At 39.9% G+C, this 18,535-nt stretch overlaps 2 protein-coding genes across 2 annotated transcripts in view; both read right to left on the reverse strand.

Moving 5' to 3' along the window:
* ap4e1 (adaptor related protein complex 4 subunit epsilon 1) overlaps positions 1-378 on the reverse strand; it is a 31,224-nt gene extending 30,846 nt beyond the window's left edge. Inside the window, exon 1 of the mRNA XM_034176190.1 lies at positions 92-378. Within this exon, the coding sequence (XP_034032081.1) occupies positions 92-232 (141 nt within the window). The 5' untranslated portion in view covers positions 233-378. The remainder of the gene's footprint in view (positions 1-91) is intronic.
* Positions 379-10,153: 9,775 nt separating this feature from the next.
* Positions 10,154-18,246, reverse strand: gnb5a (guanine nucleotide binding protein (G protein), beta 5a). The gene is made up of 11 exons (XM_034176192.1): positions 17,985-18,246; positions 17,598-17,734; positions 17,475-17,516; positions 15,048-15,124; positions 14,501-14,633; positions 14,118-14,261; positions 13,914-14,005; positions 12,668-12,716; positions 12,468-12,564; positions 10,298-10,464; positions 10,154-10,207 (listed from the first exon to the last, which is right to left on the reverse strand). Exons 1-11 carry the CDS (start codon positions 18,118-18,120, stop codon positions 10,196-10,198), a joined length of 1,086 nt encoding a protein of 361 aa, XP_034032083.1. The 5' UTR covers positions 18,121-18,246; the 3' UTR covers positions 10,154-10,195.
* Between the last annotated feature and the right edge of the window lie 289 nt (positions 18,247-18,535).

Genomic DNA, 18,535 nt, shown 5'->3' on the forward strand with positions numbered 1-18,535 from the left:
AGACTAACACCTACAGAAACACAAATTTTACTTTATTTTTATCTGCGGGTTATTAAGTTTGCAGGCTGATGAACAAAGTGTTTAAACTGACTGTTTTGGAGGTGAGGTCAGTAATAGCTCTGATGAGGTTTCCCAGTTTGGAGGATCCGGACAGTTTGGAGGATCCGGACTGAGAGTCCACAGACAGCAGGCTCGGCAGAGCGATCAGAGTCTTCTCCACAACGTCGCTCATTTCGAATGCTTTATCACTACAAAACAGTTGGAAATTATCTATCCATTCCAGAAATATTGCTCACATCAACTCACGCCCGGTAGTTGCTAAATGTTTCATCTGTTAGCTTGTTTTGACGCTAAAGCGAATAGCTGATATCACTTCCGGGTTTCGTGAAAACTTTATTGACAGTCTTAAAGACAAGAAAAATGGAGTCGCTTTATTATTAATTATTATTATTAGTATTAATTATTATTATTATTATTATTAATGTGTATATGTCACGGACATGACGAGCGAAGCTCTTCAGCATCTCACGATGTCATTTAGGTCCTTTGGACTTTTTTTTTTTTTTTTTGAGTAAATACTTCGGTGGAGACTAAAAGCTTTCAGCTTCGAGACCCCCAGACCCCCGCCTTTTAATTATTATTATTATTATTATTATTTGGCCTTTTAACTTCGACCCCCCCCCCCCCCTTTAAGCATTTTTCTTTTTTCTTTCTTTTTTTTTTGCCTACAATATGGCCAAATATTGATATTGTCATATCAATATGATATAACAATATATGATTATGATTTTAAACAAAGTGCAGCAATAAAACAAAACAGTAATAATACCATACTCATTTTGCACTCATCATAATTAGGATACAGTGCCCTCCAAAAGTATTGGAACACTTGGTAGTTCATACACATTATGTTAGAAAGATGAAAAAAGAAAATCTATATACATAAAGGGCGACGTCTGTCTTTCTGTCTGTCCGGGATAAACTCCCATACTATAATATGTAGCCCTAAAAACTATCTATATTCTGAATCCTCATGACATGGGGAACAAATTGGTACCATTTTTTTAAAAGTTGAACTGAAAATTACCCCCAAAATAGCCCTTTATGTAAGACCATACAGTGTTGTACCATGTGCTTTTCATGCTGCCACTTCTGTCTGTCTTAATGTCTGTCTGGCAAACTATAACTGTGTTTGTAGCATGGTCCAAGCAGAGGGTCACCCCTTAGAGTCTGATCTGCTTGAGGTTTCTTCCTCAATACATCGGAGGGAGTTTTTCCTTACAACTGTCGCCTGTGTGCTTGCTCTGGGGGTTGGTAATGAGTATATATGTATGTTTGTATGTATATTAGGGGTGAGCGTTTATAAGCTTTGTTTCTGCTCACCCCCTTTTGGTCACTGTGGAATTGTCTTGTGTATCAATTTTTTGTTATTGTTGAGTTTGTGTGCCAAATAAATTCATTCATTCATTCATTCATACTCCTCTGTCTATGTTCGTCTACTACCGGTTTGTGACTTTTTACGACAATGTTGTCTGGTTTGTGGCTTTTTACGACAATGTTGTCTGGTTTGTGGCTTTTTCTGCACTGGGGCTGAATTTTTGTGCCATTTCCGGTTTGTGCCTTTGTCTACCATAGCATGAGCTTTGCGGCGCTTCATGGCCATTTTCGTGATTGATTGATTTTTTTTACATGGCAATAAAATATACAAACAAAAACAAATACAAATAGCAAGTTATTGAAAAAAATGCTGCTATAGGTGGCACTTGTTGCACACACACACACACACACATACATATATTTATATAAACACTGACTAGCGTAAAAGAAGATACACCAAAACTATTTGATGAATAAATTTGATACATATCCGGCACTATAAGCCATCTCACACACTCAGGTGACACACTGCATTGTGGGAGAGGTGAGAGGTCATCTGACCCAAACACAGCCGACGCGTGTGAGCGGTGCTATTTAAATCCAAATAATTTCTCTCTGTGTATCAGTATTTTGTGCCTGTCTGTTGCCAGCAGCCGCGGTAAAGTTGCTGCAGTTAAAAAGCTCATAGTTGGATCTCGGAGCTCTTAACTGAGTGTTCCGCGGGGTCCGAAGCGGGGTTTTTTTAGGACTTTATTGGAGCAAAACAGAATAAAGGAATACAGCGACAACTCTCAGTATCTATAACAAACAATTAGATGTAATAACGAAGCAATTATGGGCCTTCAAACAAAATACAATCTGCATTATAGCATTTTCTCGATGAGTCGGGTGGATTGTAACTGTTATAATGCAGTCTGAAGTGTTTACTTTGAAAATTACAGTGTTTAAAATGGACCACCTGGATATCCCAGCTAGGAGTTATGGAATAAGACTGCGGTACTATTTTATGGATTTTCTTCTCTTAACTGGGGTCATGATTAAGAGAGACGGCTACAGGTGAAATCATTGGACGAAGAATGTTTTCATCATTAAAGATGATCAGACACTGTCGTACTTCAGACCGTAAGCAATGCCAACTAGCGATCCAGCAGTGTTATTCCCATGACCCACCAGGCAGCGTCCGGTGTACCAGGAAGACGGGTAGAGACAGAAAGGCACCACCAGGAGCCTACAGCTTAATATGACTCAACATGGGAAACCTCATCCGGACACGGAAAGGATGAACAGATTGATCGCTCTTTTGCTCCCATCGGCTCCTGTCAGTGTTTATTCTCATGGTTCTTTGTTGGTGGAGCAATTTGTCTAGTTAATGCCGATAAGATTGGCAAAGCTTCTGGGGAAAACCTGGTCTTGTTAGGAGAGACGGCATCCATCCCACTTTGGATGGAGCAGCTATCATTTCTAGAAATCTGGCCAATTTTCTTAAATCCTCCAAACCGTGACTATCCAGGGTTGGGACCAGGAAGCAGAGTTGTAGTCTTACACAACTCTCTGCAGCTTCTCTCCCCCTGCCATCCCCTCATTACCCCATCCCCGTAGAGACGGTGCCTGCTCCCAGACCACCAATAACCAGTAAAAATCTATTTAAGCATAAAAATTCAAAAAGGAAAAATAATATAGCACCTTCAACTGCACCACAGACTAAAACAGTTAAATGTGGTCTATTAAACATTAGATCTCTCTCTTCTAAGTCCCTGTTAGTAAATGATATAATTGATCAACATATTGATTTATTCTGCCTTACAGAAACCTGGTTACAGCAGGATGAATATGTTAGTTTAAATGAGTCAGCACCCCCGAGTCACACTAACTGTCAGAATGCTCGTAGCACGGGCCGGGGCGGAGGATTAGCAGCAATCTTCCATTCCAGCTTATTAATTAATCAAAAACCCAGACAGAGCTTTAATTCATTTGAAAGCTTGACTCTTAGTCTTGTCCATCCAAATTGGAAGTCCCAAAAACCAGTTTTATTTGTTATTATCTATCGTCCACCTGGTCGTTACTGTGAGTTTCTCTGTGAATTTTTGGACCTTTTGTCTGACTTAGTGCTTAGCTCAGATAAGATAATTATAGTGGGCGATTTTAACATCCACACAGATGCTGAGAATGACAGCCTCAACACTGCATTTAATCTATTATTAGACTCAATTGGCTTTGCTCAAAATGTAAATGAGTCCACCCACCACTTTAATCATATCTTAGATCTTGTTCTGACTTATGGTATGGAAATTGAAGACTTAACAGTATTCCCTGAAAACTCCCTTCTGTCTGATCATTTCTTAATAACATTTACATTTACTCTGATGGACTACCCAGCAGTGGGGAATAAGTTTCATTACACTAGAAGTCTTTCAGAAAGCACTGTAACTAGGTTTAAGGATATGATTCCTTCTTTATGTTCTCTAATGCCATATACCAACACAGTGCAGAGTAGCTACCTAAACTCTGTAAGTGAGATAGAGTATCTCGTCAATAGTTTTACATCCTCATTGAAGACAACTTTGGATGCTGTAGCTCCTCTGAAAAAGAGAGCTTTAAATCAGAAGTGCCTGACTCTGTGGTATAACTCACAAACTCGCAGCTTAAAGCAGATAACTCGTAAGTTGGAGAGGAAATGGTGTCTCACTAATTTAGAAGATCTTCACTTAGCCTGGAAAAAGAGTCTGTTGCTCTATAAAAAAGCCCTCCGTAAAGCTAGGACATCTTACTACTCATCACTAATTGAAGAAAATAAGAACAACTCCAGGTTTCTTTTCAGCACTGTAGCCAGGCTGACAAAGAGTCAGAGCTCTATTGAGCCGAGTATTCCTTTAACTTTAACTAGTAATGACTTCATGACTTTCTTTGCTAATAAAATTTTAACTATTAGAGAAAAAATTACTCATAACCATCCCAAAGACGTATCGTTATCTTTGGCTGCTTTCAGTGATGCCGGTATTTGGTTAGACTCTTTCTCTCCGATTGTTCTGAGTTATTTTCATTAGTTACTTCATCCAAACCATCAACATGTCTATTAGACCCCATTCCTACCAGGCTGCTCAAGGAAGCCCTACCATTATTTAATGCTTCGATCTTAAATATGATCAATCTATCTTTATTAGTTGGCTATGTACCACAGGCTTTTAAGGTGGCAGTAATTAAACCATTAGGTTCTGTGCTAGGACCAATTTTATTCACTTTATACATGCTTCCCTTAGGCAGTATTATTAGACGGCATTGCTTAAATTTTCATTGTTACGCAGATGATACCCAGCTTTATCTATCCATGAAGCCAGAGGACACACACAAATTAGCTAAACTGCAGGATTGTCTTACAGACATAAAGACATGGATGACCTCTAATTTCCTGCTTTTAAACTGAGATAAAACTGAAGTTATTGTACTTGGCCCCACAAATCATAGAAACATGGTGTCTAACCAGATCCTTACTCTGGATGGCATTACCCTGACCTCTAGTAATACTGTGAGAAATCTTGGAGTCATTTTTGATCAGGATATGTCATTCAATGCCCATATTAAACAAATATGTAGGACTGCTTTTTTGCATTTACGCAATATCTCTAAAATTAGAAAGGTCTTATCTCAGAGTGATGCTGAAAAACTAATTAATGCATTTATTTCCTCTAGGCTGGACTATTGTAATTCACTTTTATCAGGTTGTCCTAAAAGTTCCCTGAAAAGCCTTCAGTTAATTCAAAATGCTGCAGCTAGAGTACTAACGGGGACTAGAAGGAGAGAGCATATCTCACCCATATTGGCCTCTCTTCATTGGCTTCCTGTTAATTCTAGAATAGAATTTCAAATTCTTCTTCTTACTTATAAGGTTTTGAATAATCAGGTCCCATCTTATCTTAGGGACCTCATAGTACCATATCACCCCAATAGAGCGCTTCGCTCTCAGACTGCAGGCTTACTTGTAGATCCTAGGGTTTTTAAGAGTAGAATGGGAGGCAGAGCCTTCAGCTTTCAGGCTCCTCTCCTGTGGAACCAGCTCCCAATTCAGATCAGGGAGACAGACACCCTCTCTACTTTTAAGATTAGGCTTAAAACTTTCCTTTTTGCTAAAGCTTATAGTTAGGGCTGGATCAGGTGACCCTGAACCATCCCTTAGTTATGCTGCTATAGACTTAGACTGCTGGGGGGTTCCCATGATGCACTGAGTGTTTCTTTCTCTTTTTGCTCAATAAGCACCACTCTGCATTTAATCATTAGTGATCGATCTCTGCTCCCCTCCACAGCATGTCTTTTTCCTGGCTCTCTCCCTCAGCCCCAACCAGTCCCAGTAGAAGACTGCCCCTTCCTAAGCCTGGTTCTGCTGGAGGTTTCTTCCTGTTAAAAGGGAGTTTTTCCTTCCCACTGTCGCCAAGTGCTTGCTCACAGGGGGTCGTTTTGACCGTTGGGGTTTTTATGTAATTATTGTATGGCCTTGCCTTACAATATAAAGCGCCTTGGGGCAACTGTTTGTTGTGATTTGGCGCTATATAAATAAAATTACAAAGAAAAAAAAAATAATAACAAGACTCCGGCATGCTAACTAGTTACGAGGTTCTGTGCAGTCGGTGCCAGCTTCTTAGAGAGACAAGTGGCATTCAGCCACACTAGCTACAACAAAAACATAGGTAATTGTGACAGTAGTGAAGAAGAAAGCAGACATGCGAACTCCAGCCGTATTGTTAAGCCTGCAGCATATTCAGATCAGTGGCAGCAAGTTGGTGCTTGGTTCTTGTGACCACTGAACCAGAAGTGCTAGAGGCCCATGCATGCACACTTGTAAGTGTGAGAAGGCTTACTCGCCGATACTCGGCTCCACTCAGCAGAGCTAAATACACACACACACACACACACACACACACACACACACACACACACACACACACACACACACACACACACACACACACACACACACACACACACAAAACAAGTTTCACCACTCGTGGCTTTATGGCATGGGCCGCGACAGTGACATCTGCTGGCCAGAAGTGTGAAAGACACTGGGTTAGCAGAGAAGAAGAAGGGGCCTATATTGTCATTGCACATACATATATACAACGAAATTTGTCCTCTGCATTTAACCCATCCGAATTACAGTTAGACACAATCCAACCACTGGGAGCAGTGGGCAGCCACAGTCCGGTGCCCGGGAACCAACTCCAGATGTAGAGACGCTGCCTTGGTCAGGGGTAGAGAAAGGAGCTGACCAAAATAAGCATGTTTTGATTGCGGACAGAAACCCATAGACAGGCAGAGAACATGCAAAGAACTCCAAAGGGCGGGAAGCAATTCCACGACCTTCTTACTATGAGGCATTAGTACTAACCACTAAGCTACCATGTCCCAATAACCCAAAGTGAAGTCAGAGTCAGTCATGTACACGAGTCCACACTACACCGATGAGTTTAGCAGGGAGACAGAAGGGTGACAGCTCCCCTATGTTTTACCATTTACAATCAGTGAATGGGAGCCACATGGGTCCAAATATGGCTGAGCTGTTAGAATGTATTGGAAGTAAATTCATTATAGATCATCACAAATACTTTGCTTTGAAAAGTACAAAGTAGTCACAACTAGCCAAAGTAATCAAAATGATTATAATATTATAATCAAATCACTGCCCTCTGAATCATAATCTAATTGGTGTGCCCAGAGATTCCCACAATCTGAAGCAATTGGATGTCGACCAGATCAAAACTGTAATGTGCAAGACTCTCAGAAGTGCATGGTCCAGAAGTGAAAGTATTGTTCAAATTTCCAAACTTTTTTATGCGTTTTATGAAAAATTAAACCCTAACCCAAATTTTAATCCTGACTTTAAGCCATTAAAACCGTCTAATTTGTAAGGTTTGTACGCAGCTGAGACAGATTTAAAGTCTCAACACCAGAACTGTGTAGCTCTCTTCCATGAATGGCAGCCAAACTGTCAGGTTTGGGAATTAAAATTTGATTTTCAAAACCTTTCACCTTTGCCCCGTTTCAAATGCAGCCATCTCTCTGGTCACACTTACTTATCACAATTTTTTTTTCTTCCTTTAATTCAATTTCTTTCATTTACATAGCACCAAAGGTGGTCCACACCGAAGTTGCCTCAAGGCGCTTCGCACTTGACAAAAGATGGATTAAAGAGCAGCTTATTGATTCTAAATTAATTTTTTCAAAGATTAAAACCAATTTCTAAGCTTAAATTGAAATCCATGGGGGTTTTTAATTCAGAAATTCAGAATTTCTCCTGCTTTTAAATTAATCTGACAAAGCTGGTATTAGACATTACATTATATAGCTGGTTAGCCTGTGGCGGTGTTTGCTTTTGAAGTCAGTTCTGCTTTGAATAAATTCATTTTTGTCCTGAGTGAAAAGATGACACCCACAAAAGAGCCTGGGTTGAAAAATGTCAAACTTCCCCTTTAAAGTTAGCGCCAAATGTAATCAAATTTTCCATGACCACAAACTTTTGCTGAAATCTCTCATTAACTTTTGAGATATCTTACACACAAATACACAGAAATACTGATGAGGGAGATCATGTAAGACACAGAACAATATTCAAAATTTTGTTTATTATATTTATGTTCTGATAAACAGCCTCTTGTATAACTGTACACTAAACTACAATAATTACAGTAAACATGACATAAACTATGTGAAAAGGACAATATTCGACTGCAAAACACATGATTATTCATGTATCTAACGGGTCATACCACAGGTTCAGAAAGTATGCTCTCACAGAATGTGCTAGAAATAAACATGCGCTGTAAACCTTATTATATCATAGGGAAGGAAATTCACCAGTACATATTTTACATTTAATGCTATTTAATGCTAAATATCCCGTCAATAGTGGTGGGCACAGTTCAGATAATGAGCTCACAGCTAATTAACGTAGCTAACTTTTTGTTAGTGGATTAGCTTTTTAACTTGTTTTGAAAACCATTTGCAGACCAACAGCCTCCACAAAATTAAGCTTTGCTAATTTTAAATCTACTAACATTGTTTTGAAGAAATTTTAATAGTCATAAAGATTTGTAAAGCCTAAAATTATACATATATTCTGGTTGTAAGTGAAACTGACACATTGTGTGCAGGCAACTAGCATCACCTTGAAGAGATGAAGGAGCAGGAGGAAAAGCCACTTAATTAGACCCAAAAAATATTTTACATGTGTATTTTTGTTTCTTATTTATTTACTCCTGTTTGTACCAGGAATACACTATATGTTAAATGTGAACTACATATATACCATTTAGTTTTCATTTGTCAATTTAAATATTTATGTACATCTTGGTCATCTGATCTTGGCAATATGCTAAAGCTTTTTGGGAACCTTCATGCACCCTGCTCAGAGTGCCGCTCTCATTGGACCAACATCTCTGCTATTTTGGAATAGTGACATAGCTTGTGACCACAGATTCAACTCGCCGGACTACTTTCACCACACTGCTCAGCGTGCCGCTCTCGTTGGAACAACAACAACACAGAATGTGTCTCTTCCCAGATAGATCTCTTTCAGTGCAGCTTCTTGTTCTGACTTTAACACGAAGTTAACACCCAAGTCTTTCATCGCCAACTGTAAATGGTAATCAAAACATTCCAATCGTATCTTTCTGAACTCTTCCACATCAAACTCCATCGTGTCAATGTTTACATTACAGTGTGCTTGAGCAATAACAGGCAAAGTTGCTCATAAATAAGTTTCTTAAATATTTATTTCAGCTACTCTTCAGTTATCTTTGTAATTTTATTACTGGTAAAGTTTAGAATTAATTTAGATGAGATATATACATTATCTCACAGGAATTACCACAATTATCTGGAAACTACTTTTTGGGCAGGAATTCATCAAGCATGTCGGCCGCGGGCGCGTACTAACACAATACCCAGAAACTGGCTAAAAGTTTGGCCAAAATGAGAGCGTCCACTTTTAGCTTGCTATAAGCTAAGCTAGTGGCGCTCGTGAGAGTATGACCTTTATGTTCACACTTCAGCATATTAAAATTTCAGCTCTTTAGGTCTATTTTTCAGGGTTTTAAAACTACCCAGCCAAAGCAACTGGTAAATATATATGATAAAATTTAACAGTAGACTCAGCTAAATTTTTAACAATTCACTGATTTGGCATTATCACGGTTAACTTTTCAGCTTGATGATTAGCGGTTAGCTAACTTTTTGATTAGCTATGCCCATCACTGTTGCTCAACAATAGATTGGAATTTTGTTTGTTGTTGTTTTGTCAAACAAATATTTGTAAATGTTAAATGCAGCTATGCCACGCTGCACATCTGATCCTGTTAGATGTCATAAATTATGCAGAGCAGGTTCTGATTAGTACTTGGTTGAGAAACCACTTTGGAACATCAGTAAGTACACCCAAAAGCAAACATTTCTCCATTTTGGGGACAAATAAGTAAATTAAGTATTGTAGTTTTTCTGTTGTGGGCACATACAACACTTCATTGTGCCGATTCTATTGTAGACTGACTGCTATTACCTACAGGTGTTACTTTTAATAATACACATTTACAGCTTACATTTTCAACACAACTACTGCTGCACAACTTTCTTTCAATGACACTATGATATAAGGTTGTATTCCATTTGTTTGGAAAGAAATCTACCCTGACGATGAGGCTGAATATATACAGTGTTACTGTTATGCACAACTGAAACTGTTTTCTCAGTGACTACACTCTGGTAAACAGGAATAACAACATGGAGCATCTTCAATATGACTATCAACATTTTAATCCACCATTCTTCATCCTTATGCCCAGATCTGGAAATTAAAAAACAGCAATTATGGCATTATCATCACAAAAAGGTACAGTAGGTGTAGACTGCAGTTCAGACAATGAGCAACTCATACCCGAAGAGTGTGATCCCAGGAGCCTGTGCAGAAGGCCGTCCCATCAGGAGAAACACGCAGGGTGCTGACACGGTTCTCATGGCCAAACAGAATAGACACTCGCGTTCCTTTGAGAACGTCCCAGACATTAATGGTGTAGTCATTGTAGCCACCAAACAGTAATCGGCCTGCAAAAAAACACACAGATCATGAGCACGACAGTGTCTATATAAGAAGTGATAGGCCAGCAAACCCCTTATCTTGAAGACCTATAGCGCACAGTCTGAAACACATAGTGCATCTGAATTTGGGATTTACGCAGCTGCACATTATCTGAGTACAGAGTTGAGTGCAGGGCAGAAAGGAATTGTTTTTGACTCCATTAATCCTGGGTACAGGTGTTTTAGGTGTAACTTGAACTAAATCATATTGTCATCTGTGGTCCCCTTTAAGAACCAGGTGGACTGGAACCTGGTCCACTGCTATTTAGATGGCAGGCACACATGAGAGGCTTTTTGGCACCTGGAAAGTATTCACAGCGCTTCACTTTTCCACATTTTATTAAGTTACAGCCTTATTCCAAAATGGAGTAAATTAATTTTTTCCCTCAAAATTCTGCTCACAACACCCAATAATGACAACGTGAAAAAAGTTTTTGTTTAAATTTTTGCTAATTTATTAAAAATAAAAACCAAGAAGTCACCTGTACATAAGTATTCACACCCTTTGCTCAATACTTTGTTGATGCACCTTTGGCAGCAATTACAGCCTCAAGTTTTCTTGAATATGATGCCACAAGCTTGGTGCACCTATCTTTGGACAGTTTTGCCCATTCCTCTTTGCAGCACCTCTCAAGCTCCATCAGGTTGGATGGGGAGCGTCGGTGCACAGCCATTTTCAGATCTCTCCAGAGATGTCCAATCAGATTCAGGTCTGGTCTCTGGCTGGGCCACTCAGGGACATTCAGAGTTGTCCTAAAGCCACACCTTTGATATCTTGGCTCTGTATATTGTTCATCTTTCAGCAGGACAATGACCCTGTCGCCCCAGTCTGAGGTCAAAAGCGCTCTGGAGCAGGTATTCATCTAGGATGTCTCTGTACATTGCTGCATTCATCTTTCCTTCAATCCTGACCAGTCTCCCAGTTCCTTCTGCTGAAAAACATCTCCACAGCGTGATGCTGCCACCACCATGCTTCACTGTAGGAATGGTGCCTGGTTTCCTCCAAACATGACGCCTGGCATGATGGAGGCCACTGTCCCCATTGCCACCTTCAAAGCAGCAGAAATGTTTCTGTATTCTTTCCCAGATTTGTGCCTCAAGACAATCCTGTCTCGGAGGTCTACAGACAATTCCTTTGACTTCATGCTTGGTTTGTGCTCTGACATGCACGGTCAACTGTGGGATCTTATATGTAGACAGCTGTGTGTCTTTCCAAATCTTGTCCAATCAACTGAATTTACCCCAGGTAGACTCCAATTAAGCTGTAGAAACATCTCAAGGATGATCAGTGGGAACAGGATGCACCTGAGCTCCATTTTGAGCTTCATGGCAAAGGTTGTGAATACTTATTTACGCATGATTTATTAGTTTTTATTTTTTGTTTTTAATAAATTTGCAAAAAATCTAAAAACAAAAACTTTTTTCACATTGTGATTATGGGGTATTGTGTGAAGAATTTTGAAGAAAAAATTAATTTTATCCATTTTTGAATAAGGCCGTAAGATAACAAAATGTGGAAAAAGTGAAGTGTTGTGAATACTTTCCAGATGCGCTGTAGAGAGCAGCCACCAAAGCTCCCTGAGGTGAAGCAATAAGAAATGTTTTGCATTTTTCCATTAGTGCTTACATTTATTTTGTTTAATGGCTGTGAGTGAGGCTGAGCAGAGTGTATGTGCATCATCAACCCAACTATATCATGTGTATCTGAATATTGTGTTGTATGCGAAGCAGCAAAGCTCTGCATACCAGATTTTCGGTTGGCTGTGCGTAATCGCTTTCTGCTGCCTTATGATAGCAATACATCAGCACTGCACTTGACCACACCTCTTTTTAAGACCAACACAATCATTGGTGCACAGATGGGATGCACTGCGCTGTATGTTGCTTTGCCCCAGGTAGCAGATAGGGCCCTATATGATTTTTTATGATTAATCAGAATAACAATAAATGGTAAATGTACATATACTTACCACTAAGAGAGAAATCAACACTGGAAACACCGAATATGATGCTGTCTTTGGAATAAATAGCCACTTCTCTATCCGCACGTAAGTCATACAGGCGGCACTGAAACAAAGGTTAGAGTCTGAATTGACAGCAGAGCTGTAATAAGTTGACAAAAGCGGGAACTTTAACAGCTTAACTCAGTAAAGGGTATCTGATTACTTACTGTAGCATCATCTGAACCTGATGCAAACGCATCTCCACTGGGGTAATATCTAGAACCACAAAAGAAGTAAGATACCTGCAAATCAGTCTGACAGTCACAGCAATATTCCTTAGTTCATAATAAAACTGAGGTGATGGTCTAGTGGTTAAACGTTGGGCTTGAGACCAGAGGATCTTCGGTTCAAATCCCAGTCTGACCAGAAAATCACTAAGGGCCCTTGGGCAAGGTTCTTAATCCCCTAGTTGCTCCCAGTGTGTAGTGGGTGCCTTGCATGACAGCACCCTGACATCGGGCTGAATGTGAGGCACTGATGTGTAAAGCACTTTGTGCACCTGATGCACATGGAAAAGTGCTATATAAATGCAGTCCATTTATTTACCAGTTCTCTGCAGAAATGTTAGGAGCATTTAACGTGCTTAAATCTTTAAGGGCAATCAGTACAGCACATACATTGTTTGATTATTGGCAGACCGTTCCCAAAAGACATTAATGGATTTCAATAAAATGTGAAAGAAATGTAAGTTTGTGATTATGGAATAATCCGTTAGATGTTGAGTCAGATGCAGAACCGGGAAAAATTTTAAGGACTATTTTTATAATATTTCCCATCGACTTCCATGTTATTTGGATACAGATGAAACAGCACTCCAGCTGTACATCAGCTCACATAAAGACAGACAAACAGAGGACTGTTGGGCCTCAGCAGGGGCAAAAAGCAAGTAAGTTCCTCTAACTTCTACTTTTTGGAAGCAAGAGCACTAACCATCGATAAATATGTAATGTTTACTGTATGAATTAACAAATAATTTATTAAAATTAAATTTAAAAATACATAATTTTTTTCAGACTGCCTCCTTCAGTTTATAAAAATATTCAGTTGTATTTCAACAAAATTTTATAATCATTTGAACTTGAACTTATTTATTTGGCACACAACTCGTCAATAACAAAAACTGATACACAAGACAATTCCACAGTGACATGTGTGTTGTCATTTAATTACTGAGTGATCACTGGCAATTGATCCAGTGTTGTCATGTACTGGGAAGCACGCAGACACACACTCAAAGTTTGTTTGGTTTATTTTTGTTAAATTTTGTTAAAGGGGGTAAAAAACTTTTTGTTGGTAAATGAATATTTATAATTTTTTGGCTTTACTCACTAATAATAAGTCTACATTTTAACAAAATTTAAGAGAGCCTACAAATCCCACATAATTCTGTACATCCAATAAATAACAACTTACCGAACACTGTTTATGTCTGATTCATGAGTTTCAAATGACTGAATACACTGTCCTGAACGCATATCCCAAACATTTGCCTTCTTATCACAGCCCTAGAATTATAACACAGAATAATACAGAAGATGAAAAATAAAATATTTAAAAAAATAAATTATTCTATGTAAATCAAACAGCAGTGAAAGCTGAGGAGAAAAACGGCCTCACCCCTGAAACGAATGTGTTTCCGGTCTCGGAGGGGGCCAGGTCCAGACACAGCACGTCTGCTGCGTGTCCATGGAAACTCTGCAACAGCTGTCCACTCTCAACATCCCATAATGCACATGTTCCATCTCCGCTGGACGTCAGGATCTTAAAGTGCAGTCAAAGATCACGGGGTCAAACATTGATATAAAAGGGTTGTTGTTGCTGCAGCAAAAAATCATGTGACCAGAACAAACAGGAGCAAATTTAATTATTAACAAAGAAGCTCCATCCTCTGGAACACCGGAGCAGTGATTCCTAAGAAAGAAAAAATGCAGAGACAAAAACAGATTGTTTTTAAATAAATAAATATTACACTTTGGTGCTTTTTTTATGAATAATCTCACCTGCATGTCTGAGTTGGTGAAGCTGCAAGCAGACAGGTAGTTTGTGTGCATGGCAACTGACTTCTTCTTAGCTGCCAAGTTCTCATTCTTGTCCAGAGACAATGGGTACACAGAGCATTTGTTGTCCAAACCTCTATGAGAGAAGACAAAGTCCATTCAGCATTAACCAGATTAATCCCACATAATTGGGCACCGCATTCTTGTTTGAACCCCTGCGTGATATCGCGGGATTGGATGAACAGTCTGCACGAACACATCATCACCGCTAATAAAAAATATGGAGTACTGTTTTATTTTCGGCTGCAATCACAGAAGTGGTCGCGAAAAGGGCAGTTTTTTTCCGGTTCCCAGTGGAGACAGGAAGACAAGGCAAATGGGAGAGGTCGTGTCGGTAAGTTTTAGCGAGATTTAATGTGAATGATACTGGGGCCGTCCCCGGAAGTACGTCATATGCTCTTTCATTTAACCCCTTTATCAACCACCCTCAAACAAGACTAAGGTTCCCTATTGGGTTGCGGTTGTCATGAACATAAGAGGCAACACTCACCCACAGGCAACAGCACAGCCAGAGGGGGCATAGGCGCACGCCATCACCCAAGTGCAAGGCATTGTCACAGCGTGCTCCTAACAAACATCAAACACAAAGCTGTGTGACCCACACAAGGACAGGCAGACAGATCTAACTCATCAGACAATGTATCTTCCTGAGACAATCATTATTTTCTGTCATCTGTGAGGGACATAAGGATGCTTTCATAGGGGTTAGACAGTACACCTTCTCAACAAACTGTACATAACATGTACAGATCTGAGTGTTCACTGTGATCAAAGGAATAAACACTCAGCTTTTAAGTGATCAGGATGAAAAGTCAGGAACATGAGCAGAGCTGAGTGACCAGCCCCGCTTTCATAAAGGAGTCTAATCTTTTAGTCTACTAAACTTACTTAGTCGACTACGGTTCTTCGCCCAACATTATCTGTCTAATCTCCATTTCACATCAACGCGAAACTTGTAGATTAGCCGTTTTACATTAGTCTACGATTTTCATGGTCATAGCAGCCTCATGAGTGCCGTTGCCAAGAAACGCCTCCAGTGCGGGACAGTTTTGTTTATGTCCAGGTTGGTCCATCTGCTACAAACATGGCCGAGTCCACCGCAACAGAGGTGAAGTGTTCCCGACCTCGGCATCCGTAAGCATCCCCAATGGTTTATTCCGGTCCCAGAACACCCACTCCCGCTGTAAGTCTCTCTTTCCTTCCTCCTCCATCAAGTGGTGGTACGTCATTGCCACCTTTTTTTAAGGCAAGATACAGAAGTTTTGTCGACTAAAATAAGATTAACCTCCTCTGTACCAGGGTAAAGATTTTAGTTGGTTAACGTGAAACTTTAGCCGACTAAGCATGTTGTGCAACGACTAAAGTCAAAAGATGAGTCGACTAAGTGAGTTTATTCGATTAAACAGGATTAGATCACTTTATGAAACCGAGTCCTGGATCAAAGATCACAATCAAAGATGAATAATCAAAGATTGGGATCAGGATGCAAGGTAAGCATTTGGATCTGGTGGAAAATATATATATTTCCACGTCAGGGTGGTATGCTAGAGTGGACTAAGGACTGAACTGTAGCTTGGGTCTTAATTTAAATTCAAAGTCAGTCTGAGACCTTGGCAGAGGTAGGCTCTGTACGGAGGGCTCTTGTAGTTATTACTCTGCATGTCAGCGAAGCAGCGATAACGGTATTGTTTTCACTGCCTGCTAATAAGATAACTCAAAAAACAGCTGGACAGATTCCCTACAAACTTGATGGGAATATTACTACTTTGATAGATATCTGAGACAACTAGATTTTAGAGTAGTTTTGTTAAAGGCCAAAGAAAACATGGTCCAAAAACACTTGCTTTTTTTTTTTTTTCCTTACAACCAAGAAGACTAGATAGATGATCTAAAGAACATATGAATCTGTGAAATATTTGTGATTGATTGGTCACACAGAGGTCATATGATCAAGTCATACATATTCAAAATAGTGCTGGGTTGAAAAGATCGATTTGCCGATTTTAAATCAATTCTCATTTTAATTCCCACAGATCAATTCTTACATCCAAAGATTGATTTTTTTCATAAATAATAACAACATATATATGCACTTCTCGTCAGCATTGTAACAGTGTGCCTGAAAAAAATTAGCTGCAGTTGGGCCGTTGCACTTTTTCCGAGGGTGTGTAACGGGAAAAATGAAATGATCATTTCTCTACATTGATTGTGGACACGTTGGTTCCGATTTAGAAATAGCGCATCCACAATTTATTCATGAATCATGACTAACAGGACTCTATTGTTGCAGGTGAGAAAAGAGTCGTCTGCCGTTTAATTCACACAGTAGTTTTTTTTCATTCCTCATAACGTACCATTTCTGTGGGACAGCCCACGAAGGTTCACTACTGTGGACTGTGGGAGCTGCGTTCTCCTGCTGCAGCCGCGTTCTCCTGCTGCAACGACTGCTGCAGGTGTGAGTTTTGTAGGGGAGAGCGGGACAATTATCCCCAGAAATTTTTTTAATTTATAACTCTCTGAAACACTACTGCCTGCATTTTGAGATAGTATTAATATGTTGCATAAATAAACAATCAATCATGTAACAGCTCAAAAAGCGGTTTTAATAACACTAACCCAAGACGATATCTGATCAGATCAAATCAAAATAATGGAGTCTGAATCTTAATTGGAACTGAATCGATTCATGAAATTTGAATCAACACCCAGCTCTAATTCAAAAGCACCATTACAGACATACGCTTATTTACTGGTACATTTATAAGATGATGTGTGGAGTGTATGCATCAGCTCTCTGCTGTGCCTTTCATTTGGTCATGTGTTCAGATTTGGTTTACGGATTATTCTGAATTTTGATAACTGAGCTTCAGAAACCTTAGTGTATGTGTGTGTGTGTGTGTGTGGGCCAAGAACATACCTTGTTGGTGGTGAAACCATCCCATACAATCACTTTGCCATCCTATATGAAGAGAGCATGACACATGATGACACACAGATTGCACATGTAAAGCAGAGATCTCTGGTTGTGCAGGATGAGGACCTGTGAGGAGCTGACGATCCTCCTCTTGTCTTTGCACCAGTCCATGCACAGAACTTTGTTGCCGTGACCCTTCAGAGTCCTCCGGGTTTTCATAACAAACTGGCCCAGCCCCTCCACCTTCTCCGCCACCTGATGTACTGCACACGCACACGCACACGCACACATTAAAGCTCAGCCTCCATTAACGCAGGGATCAACGCAAGGCGGGCAAATACGGATGCGTAAAGACGCCACATTAAAGCAATCGCTTATTTTAGTTTCATGCATTCCTCAATTCGAAAACCAGTCCAGCTGTGACGTGGACCGTAAACTAAAAGGGTTAATGTGGTGTGTGTGTGTGTGTGTGTGAGGCGGAAAACCCGCGGCCTGCATGTTTCCAGCACTCACGCTCCACGTCGTGCAGCTTCGCTCGCTCCTCTTCAAGCTTCGACTTCAGCGTCTCCGATTCGGTTTTCAGATGCGCCAGAGTCTCGTTCAGCGGTACCTCCTGTGTCGCCATTTCAGGGTTTGGAGGGGATCGCATATATTTGGTTTGTGCGGACGGAGATCGGCGGCGAAAAGGCTGAACGCAGAGCTAACAGCTGATGCTGCTGTCATGACGTCACGAGAAGCTGCTCCTGCAGCTTCCAGGGAGGATCCTCCATCCTGCATCCTCCATCCTCAGACACACCACGACCACATGTGCGCTGTAACACAGGCGCAGTCTGCTTCTTTACATATTAAAGTATTTATTGCAAAAGAATCACTTTCAAAAATTTACATCATACAACATATAGTAAATTTTTTTTTTTTTTGCATAATCGTTCAATAGTGATCGAATGACAAATAGCTCTAAAATCCAATTTAATTAAAACTTACATACAGCACTTTGCAAAAAATAATTAATGCTGCAAAAAATATTCAAAAGCGCATCACTATCAAAGCGTTTATGATAAAGA

The sequence above is a fragment of the Thalassophryne amazonica genome, chromosome 8, assembly GCF_902500255.1.
Source record: "Thalassophryne amazonica chromosome 8, fThaAma1.1, whole genome shotgun sequence".
NCBI lineage: Eukaryota > Metazoa > Chordata > Actinopteri > Batrachoidiformes > Batrachoididae > Thalassophryne > Thalassophryne amazonica.

Bases quoted from the DNA above. Each gene is read 5' to 3' on its own strand.
- gnb5a (XM_034176192.1), bottom strand. From the start codon at position 18,120: ATGCGATCCCCTCCAAACCCTGAAATGGCGACACAGGAGGTACCGCTG. The intron at 12,717-13,913 runs GTAAGTTGTTAT...TTGTGGTTCTAG, and splicing joins TCAGACATAAACAGTGTTCG to ATATTACCCCAGTGGAGATG. The intron at 10,465-12,467 runs GTAAGTATATGT...GTTTTTTTGCAG, and splicing joins TGTTGATTTCTCTCTTAGTG to GCCGATTACTGTTTGGTGGC.